Source organism: Oncorhynchus masou, chromosome 5, assembly GCF_036934945.1.
Source record: "Oncorhynchus masou masou isolate Uvic2021 chromosome 5, UVic_Omas_1.1, whole genome shotgun sequence".
NCBI classification, from domain to species: domain Eukaryota; kingdom Metazoa; phylum Chordata; class Actinopteri; order Salmoniformes; family Salmonidae; genus Oncorhynchus; species Oncorhynchus masou.
The window spans coordinates 3,449,204-3,458,364 of NC_088216.1; the positions used below are offsets into that span (position 1 = coordinate 3,449,204).

The window sequence follows — 9,161 nt, forward strand, 5'->3', positions numbered from 1 at the left end:
TGTCGACCTCTCTCTCTCCTCCCTCTCTCTGTCTACCTCTCTCTCTCTCCTCCCTCTCTCTGTCTACCTCTCTCTCTCTCCACCCTCTCTCTGTCTACCTCTCTCTCTCCTCCCTCTCTCTGTCTACCTCTCTCTCTCCTCCCTCTCTCTGTCGACCTCTCTCTCTCCTCCCTCTCTCTGTCTACCTCTCTCTGTCGACCTCTCTCTCTCCTCCCTCTCTCTGTCTACCTCTCTCTCTCCTCCCTCTCTCTGTCTACCTCTCTCTCACCTCCCTCTCTCTCTCCTCCCTCTCTCTGTCTACCTCTCTCTCTCCTCCCTCTCTCCTCCCTCTCTCTGTCTACCTCTCTCTCTCCTCCCTCTCTCTGTCTACCTCTCTCTCTCCTCCCTCTCTCTGTCTACCTCTCTCTCCTCTACCTCTCTATCCTCTACCTCTCTCTCTCCTCTCTCTCTGTCTACCTCTCTCTCTCCTCTCTCTCTCTCTGTCTACCTCTCTCTCTACCTCCCTCTCTCTGTCGACCTCTCTCTCTCCTCCCTCTGTCTACCTCTCTACCTCCTCCCTCTCTCTCTGTCTACCTTTCTCTCTCTCCTCCCTCTCTCTGTCTACCTCTCTCTCTCCTCCCTCTCTCTCTGTCTACCTTTCTCTCTCTCTCTCCTCCCTCTCTCTCTGTCTACCTTTCTCTCTCTCCTCCCTCTCTCTGTCTACCTCTCTCTCTTCTCCCTCTCTCTGTCTACCTCTCTCTCTCCTCCCTCTCTCTGTCTACCTCTCTCTCTCCTCCCTCTCTCTGTCTACCTCTCTCTCCTCCCTCTCTCTGTCTACCTCTCTCTCTCTCCTCCCTCTCTCTGTCTACCTCTCTCTCTCCTCCCTCTCTCTCTGTCTACCTTTCTCTCTCTCCTCCCTCTCTCTGTCTACCTCTCTCTCCTCTCTCTGTCTACCTCTCTCTCCTCCCTCTACCTCTCTCTCTCTCTCTATCTCTCTCTCCCTCTCTCTCCTCTCCTCTACAATATATTCTATACCTTTCTCCCTTTCTATCCTCTCTCTCTCCTCTACAATATCTTCTATACCTCTCTCTCTCTCTCTCTCCTCCCCTCTCCCCCTCTCTCTCCCTAATCTCTCCCCCGCTCTCCCTCTCCCCTTCTCTCTCCCCTCCACAATATCTTCTATACCTCTCTCTCCACTCTCCTCCCTCTCTCCCCCTCTCCCCCCCTCTCCTCTCTCTCCCCCTCTCCCCCCTCTCCCCTTCTATCTCCCCCCCACAATATCTTCTATACCTCTCTCTCTCCCCCAACTCCCCCTCTCCCCTCCCCCTCTCACCCCTCTCCCCCTTTCCCCCTCTCTTTTTCCCTTCTCCCTTTCTCCCTTTCTCCCCTACCTCCTACTCTCCCCCCTTCGCTCTCACCCTTAGGAATATCTTCGATACCAATCTCTCTCTCTCTCGCTCCTTTCCCCCTCCCTCTCCTCCCCTTTCTCCTCTACAATATATTCTATACCTCCACCTCCCCTCCCCCTTTCTCCTCTACAAAATCTTCTATACCCTTCTCTCTCTCTACTCCCTCTCTCATTCCTCTCTCCTCCCTTCTCTCCTCCCTTCTCTCCTACTCCCTGACTTCACATCAGGTTCCAACTTCTGTACATATTTATTTTCTCTCTGTCATTCTCTCTCCTTCTCTCGAGGGACCCGCGAGGCCCCATTAGAACAAATGGTGAGGGAAGGAAGCCCGCGTGGCCCCATTAGAACAAATGGTGAGGGAAGGAAGCCCGCGTGGCCTGGCTTTTGTAAAGAGGCGCACGCCGCCTCGCCGCTGCCTGTCCTATTATGTGCGCGACACATGATCAATAGCGGGATAGCGCCACGACATCAATATAAGTGACAGAACAATGAGGGATATCATCGGACATCTATCTTAATATAGCCGCCTACAAGGGGCTGGGAGCCCAGCCGGGGAGGCAGAGGTGGAGGGATGGGGGAGGGAGGGAGAAGGGGAGGGGACGGATCACATGAAAATTCCGCCCCATGAATCCCCATCTCCCTCCTCATCTCCTCCTGTCCAATATGCGCAGACACACACACATACACACACAACCCCCTCTCTCTCTCTCTCTCTCTCTCTCTCTCTCTCTCTCTCTCTATCTCTCTCTCTTTCTCTCTCTACCCCCTCTCTCTCTCTCTCTCTCTCTTTCTCTATCTCTCTCTCTTTCTCTCTCTACCCCCTCTCTCTCTCTCTCTCTCTCTTTCTCTCTCTCTCTTTCTCTACCCCTCTCTCTCTCTCTCTCTCTCTCTCTCTCTCTCTCTCTCTCTCTCTCTCTCTCTCTGTATCTCTCTACCCTCTCTCTCTCTACGCCTCTCTCTCTCTCCCCTCTCTCTACCCTCTCTCTCTACCCTCTCTCTCTCTACCCTCTCTCTCTCTACCCTCTCTCTCTCTACCCTCTCTCTCTCTACCCTCTCTCTCTCTACCCTCTCTCTACCCTCCCTCTCTGCAGCTGCCTGGGCTATTATTTTCCAATTTCAATTTGACACCCCTGCCTTTCATGCTAATTCTATTATTGTAGGGAGTTTATGTGATTTCATATCACTAGAAATCGCTCATGTATAATAACCCTTTGGGCTAAAAATCCAACCCAACCCGGGAAACCTGCGGTAGCCGGTGGAAAAATAATTACTTTCATATCAAAAGTCAGCAGGAGGCGCGAGGAGGCGAGGGGGGCGAGGAGGCGAGGAGGCGAGGGGGCCTGCAGGGTCCTATAGCCCCCAGCCCATAACCTCATTTTGATGGGGGCCTTTCAAATGAATACCTTTGTTAAACACAAACAGCCAGTCGGACTTGACTAGAGAGAGAAGGGAGATGTATCCGCTATAAAAAACCCACAACAACAATAACCAAGCGCTAGCCCACCACCAACGGTCAGCCCACCACCAGTCTGATATATCTCCCATTACAATAAAGGCTAAAACACTGTTCTCTTGTCCCTGGTTCAACGGTCCTCCTAAAACAACAGTGATTTCATTTAAACAATAACTTTATTTATCAAAATGTTTACATATATAAATATTTTTTATTTTTTTTTATACTTTCTCAAAAGAAATGTACAATTGTTTGAGGATTTTTGTTGCTTTTCTGTGTTGAGATGTTTTGTCTTGTTCTCCGTTTGAAATGGACATGTCTATAACTTCCGTTTGAAAAGTAGTAGGCAATACATTGCCGTCTGAATCTATCAGAGAATCTGTTCAACAAAAAAAATACAACAATAGAGTAGGTCTGTCTGATATGTTTTGAAAAGGTGTCTTGTAGCTTTGGGTTTAGATGTAGTCTGTGGCTGAGCAGGTCGGTCGTCTGTCTCTGTTTATATAATGCACCCAGCGTTAGTCCATGTCGACTTCGTCTCCATCTGTCCCGGGCTCCTCGTGCTCCGCCTGACTCTCTGGCCTGGCGCCAGAACACCGCCAGGGCTCCGGAGACGAGTCCTCTCTCGTGCCCTCGCCAGTGGGCTCACGCTGGCAGTCGTTAACGTCCGTTACTCGTGACGAACCCGGTCGGTCGTCAGCCTCGCGGCTACCGTCACTACCCGTGCTGGACTGAGTTGAACTGGTTCTCGTTAAAGTCGTTTGAACTGAAACAGAGCTCTGTGGTGGGGGGGAAACGGAGTCTGAACCGTCGTTGTTGTAACTTCCCTGCTGTGCCTCACTCCCGCTCCTGTCCACACAGTTACTAACATGATTGTGGTGGTGGTGAAGGGGTTTGTTTAGGCCCAAATGAGCCAGATGATGAGAGCTGGTATAACCTGTAGATTCACTAGTCACACATCTCTGTGTCTGTCCCGGGTTCGGCCCGCTGCTGCTGCTGCTGTTGTCCTGGCACAGCCCGGTTTTCAGCGCCGTCTGTGGGACAATGAAGCCCAGTGGCTGATGGGTAATGGGGTACAACAGGAAGTGACCCTTCCCTATCAGCGGCCTCTGATTGGACAGCGAGCTGAAGTCCAGCTGTGGTTTCCGGCGAGGTGTGGCGTCAGAGAGAAGGCTCTCCACGCTGAACGGGTTTAGTTTCTGGAGGCCCGAGGACCTGGAGGCGCCGAGTCCAGGACTGTGCGTGCTGCCCGGGGACACCTGCTGCTGGACCCCAGGTCCCGGTCCTAGCTCCCCTGCGGCTCTTTGGTTGTTGTGGTGGTGGTGGTCGTGGTGCTGGTTCTGGAGGAGACCAAACCGGGGGCGTGTTTGAGTTTGTTCACAGCTGTCTGGTTCCGTTTGGTGGTGGTGGTGGTGTTGTCCTCCTCCCGGTTCAGAATGAAGGCGGCTCCCGTTACAGTCGGATGAAGGCTGCTGCTCATTGTCGGTGATCTGTGACACGCCGCTGTCGCTGTCCGACCCGCCGGGTGTGTGGAAGAGGTCGCCGGAGAGCAACTTGTTCTGAGACTTCAGCAGTTTGCGCTCCTGTTTCCGTTTCTTTTTCTCTGCGCGCTCCAGCTCGCGCCGCGCGATCTCCTCGGCGTCCATGGGCTCTCCGCTGCACGTGGTCGGGTGGGAGTTGTGCGCCGGGCGCCCCGGGCCTTTCTTAGTGTTCTCTTTTTTCCTCCATTTAGCGCGCCGGTTCTGGAACCAAACCTACACACACATACGCAAACGCGCACACACACGTGCACACACACGCACACACACACACACATTACACACACACACATTACACACACACACATTACACACACACACACACACACATACATACACACACACACACACATTACACACACACACATTACACACACACATACACACACACACATTACACACACACACACACATTACACACACAAATACACACACACACACATACACACACACACACACAGGGAGCCAAGAATGGGGAAATTGGTTTAGTTAATTTTCTATGCATCTTGTTGGGGTGAATCTGTCTCCTTTTCTCTCCAAAGTCATTTAAAACAAGGCCACAGATTGAGTAGTGAAATTAATTATGGTTCAACTTGTTCCAGCTAGAATAAAATATTTGTTTTAATAAAATGTATTAATTAGTTTTGTTTTCGATAAAAGTATGAATAAACTGACGTAAAATGTATATCAACCAATAATATTATGAAGTTATCCGTGGCAAAAATAACAGCTTTAAATCAGAATATACCAAGAACACGTCATTCTGAAATATTGATTGTTATTATTATTATTGTTGTTGTTGTTGTTGTTGCTGTTGTTGTTCTTGTTGTTGTTGCTAAATGACAGACCAGAGGTGCAGTTTGTAGTATTTATAAATCCAACCGGATCATAACTAATTAACAGACTAGTCCATGTTGAGAAACACTGAGACCCCAAAGAAAACACATATAAGTTAAGGGCCCCCCCCCCCCCCCACCCCACCCCCTCTCTCCTTGTCAATTCAATTCAATTCAAGGGCTTTATTGGCATGGGTAACATGTGTTAACATTGCCAAAGCAAGTAAGGTAGATAATATATAAAGTGAAATAAACAATAGAAATCTCCATCCCCTTCTCTCTCGCTCGTCTTCTCTCCCACCATCTCTCACCTAATTACGATTAAAACGCAGCTGAAGCACTAACACAAACATACAACGCGGCCAATATATCCAATGACAGACGCCAGTCACCAAATAGGCCTCGTCTATATTACACACCGACACACACACATCACCACTTCTCCTCCTATCCACAGATACGCCATTCTAATTGTCAATCGAGAGTCAGTGTGATAGCTAATTCTCCCAATTACGTTTAATTCCACCGTAGATAATTCGGCCTATCCCTCTCAATTCATCCTGCCTCCGTCTCCCTGTCCCGCCCCCTCCCTCTACCACCGCTCCGAGAGCAGCTTTCCACCGCGGTGTGCCAGAGGGACCCGCCGCCTGTGAGCCCACACCGTCCGGACTCACAGCGCACACGGCCCCGCATGTTCGGCGCTGATAACGCAGGGAGTTAGCGTTCAGATTGAGAAGTGGGCTGCGTGTTTGTCACATAATGCGGTGCGTCGACGGAAACAACATGACAATAGCCGTGTTTCTTATGAATTTGTAATGTTGGTGAATATCTCCGCTTGCAAGAACCTGCTGCCGATAAAGAAGCACTAAGCAGCTTGGAGGAATAATAATATGTGGTTTAAAGGAGGCGAAATCCCCAAACAAGACACACACACACACACACACACACACACACACACACACACACGCCAGAGCCATGCTCGTTTAGTTTTACAAGGAAACACAACGACTAAACCAAAGCCGCCAAAAGACACCAAGCCAAGAGCATTCCTGTCTGTCTACATTTCCACCCAAGTTATACCTCAATTAGTAAACACATCAAATACGCACAACACCGTTAAGCACAAACAAATCTGAGCCTGGTGGGAAAATGAAAATGATGTCGTTGAAAATATATTTTTTTTGTTTTTAACTTTTGCATTGATATTGTGGTGGTGTCGTTTTTAGATCGGCCTAAAAAGTGTTGTTAAATAGAGAGAGAGTGAGTGCGTTTTGTGCAGCCTATAGATCCTATAGGAATGAAGTAGCAGACTGGTTACCGCTGGTCTACAGCTTTATTCGGTCCCGGACAGCCATGTCAATAAAGCCAGCTCATTATGGTATTAAAGGGATCGGCTTCTCCTTATATCTGACGAGCAAAAATGTTGCCTAAAACTCCACACAGCCGGAGAGGTTTAAAGGTGGTGTTTTTACAGTACTTCCGTAAACAGAGTCCTATTGGTTATCCAATAATGAAAAAGCATGCTGGACAAATTACGGGTTACTAATTTTTTTTTTGTCGGGAATATTTGTACTTGGTTAAAACTGTTTTTATTGATGATTTATTAATGAACATTTAGTTTTAAAAAAGGAATTATGGGAATACTATATTAGGTTAAAAATCTAACTTGATAATAATAAGACAAAACAATACTAATACTAATAAAAATAATTGTAATATTTATAATAATGTAGAGGCCTATTTCATCTTCTAATTATCGTTAATTATCGTTAACTTGTTCTCAACTCGCCTACCTGGTTAAATAAAGGTGAAATAAAATTTTAAAAAACAGCATAACACAAAATACACATTGTCTTGATTTCAAAATACAAATTGACATGAATTCATAGCCCACAAATTTAGCCTCTACAAATTCAGATAAACAAAGGAATCATATATTTTTTTTACTAATTCACAATTTATCTTAACAATTAATATTTTTAAAATGCAAAAACAACCATGATATATGAGATGTTATTATTATTATTATTATTATTATTATTATTATTATTATTATTATATGTGTTATGGTTGAGAGATCAAACCCTCAGCAGTGTTCTGGTTCATTCAGTAAACGGAACTGTGTTTTTATGACCTCATAAATCAATACTGTATGTTAATGCAATTCAATAGGTCTTTAAATGATGGGCCTATAATTGACAAATAGCTGTCTCACTAATATCTCACGATGGGGATTATTGATGAAACTGAACACACAGCTATAGAGGCCTGGTTATTACACACGTTAAACCAAACTGAGAAATTACTCCAACAATCCAAGAATATTTTTTGTTCTCGCGCATAAAATACACGTTCGAAGAATATTCCTCAAGAACGTAGTATTACTTTTCAACAACAGAACATGGCATTGATAAGAAAGTGCACGTAGAAATGTATTTTAATTAAATGTGTTTATATTTTTTTTGGGGGGGGGGGGTGTTTGTTTACCTGGACCCGGGACTCTACTAGGTCCAGCCGCAGCGCGAGCGCCTCCCGCATGAAGATATCCGGGTAGTGGCTCTCGTTAAAAGCTTTCTCCAGCTCCTCCAACTGCCAACCGGTGAAATTGGTCCGCGTGCGTCTCCGTTTGCAACCGGGGCTATCCTTATCTGGGTCCCCCGAATCTACACAGAAACGGTCAGAGAGAGAGAGAGAGGTGGTGGTGTCAACTGACGACATGTGGGCTCGGTAAACAAGTCAACGACAACAACAACAACCATCTCTCAGCTACATCAAGCCACCGTGAACTAAACGGCTCAGGTAATTGCTTGTTACACAAAGCATCGATTATAGTTCAGAGAAATGCTGAATGTGTGTTTTGTTCTGTTTTCTCCTGCTTGAGTTGCTGAAATATTACAGGCCACTACAGTGAGTTGGAATATAGACGCTTCCATTTCCATCGGAGGGATTCTAGTTGGAGTGTTGAGTTATATGGCTGTTCCGAAAATAAGAAATGCATTTATTTGATATAACTTTATTATCTCTGGAAAAACACTAGCCATTTTAAAAATGATAATTCATCCATTTAAACAGCACAGCAGAATGGACTGTGTTTTGTTAGGAAATTAGCACTTGCTTCGCGTTGTTTTTTTTCTCATTCAATACTTGCTTGTAATTATGACATAATTCATCAAAACCCGATAATAAGATTTGAGTTGAACATTACATTTCAGAGTTTATAAAATAGTCCAAAATAAAACAAGAGTTGATTTTAAAAGCCCAACTAAAGAACGGTTCTATGCAAAGCTTCACCATTAACAAGATGCCATATTTCCATGGAAACTAAAATCACTCTACGGCCAATAATATCAAACCAATATTTCCAGACGTGTAATCACTCCTTTCTATCTCTTTCCATCCCTTCCTCCGTCCATGCCTCCAACCTACCTGAGAGTTTGTACTGATTATCTCCGTTAATCCCGCAGCCCGAGGAAAGTAGAGGACCGGAGCCGTGTACAACCGAGGCCGAGCACGAGCCGTTCAGTAATCCGTCTATAGAGAAGGGTACGGCGGCCGCGGACTGTAGCTGGTGACCGGCGAGCTCGTAGACGTGGTGGTGTCCCAGGTGGTAGGGGAAACCAACACCGACCATTCCGCCCAGAGAGCCTCCGAACTGGGCGTGGGGGTGCTCGAGTATCCGGCTGTCCATGCTACTGGCCCGGACGGTGGAGGGGCCGAAGTGAGGCGTCTGGCCGAGGGAGTGTGGGTGAACATGCAGAGCGAGGGGAAGGAGAGGGGGATGAAGCGAGAGAGAGAGAGAGAGAGAGGAGGGAGGACAGAGAGAGACAGACAGACACCGACGGAGCGCAGCTGTACTATAAAACAGGAACAGACATAGACAGTGAGTTTTTACTCCTATACTACCAGACATCACCCCCCACCCCCCCTTCCTTCCTGTCATCTTCCC

At 47.0% G+C, this 9,161-nt stretch overlaps 1 protein-coding gene across 1 annotated transcript; it reads right to left on the bottom strand.

Annotated features, from left to right (window-relative positions):
- Positions 1 to 2,998: 2,998 nt before the first annotated feature.
- LOC135526057 (homeobox protein unc-4 homolog) lies at positions 2,999 to 9,112 on the bottom strand. The gene is made up of 3 exons (XM_064954117.1): positions 8,642 to 9,112; positions 7,703 to 7,878; positions 2,999 to 4,595 (listed from the first exon to the last, which is right to left on the bottom strand). Exons 1-3 carry the CDS (start codon positions 8,901 to 8,903, stop codon positions 3,360 to 3,362), a joined length of 1,674 nt encoding a protein of 557 aa, XP_064810189.1. The 5' UTR covers positions 8,904 to 9,112; the 3' UTR covers positions 2,999 to 3,359.
- Between the last annotated feature and the right edge of the window lie 49 nt (positions 9,113 to 9,161).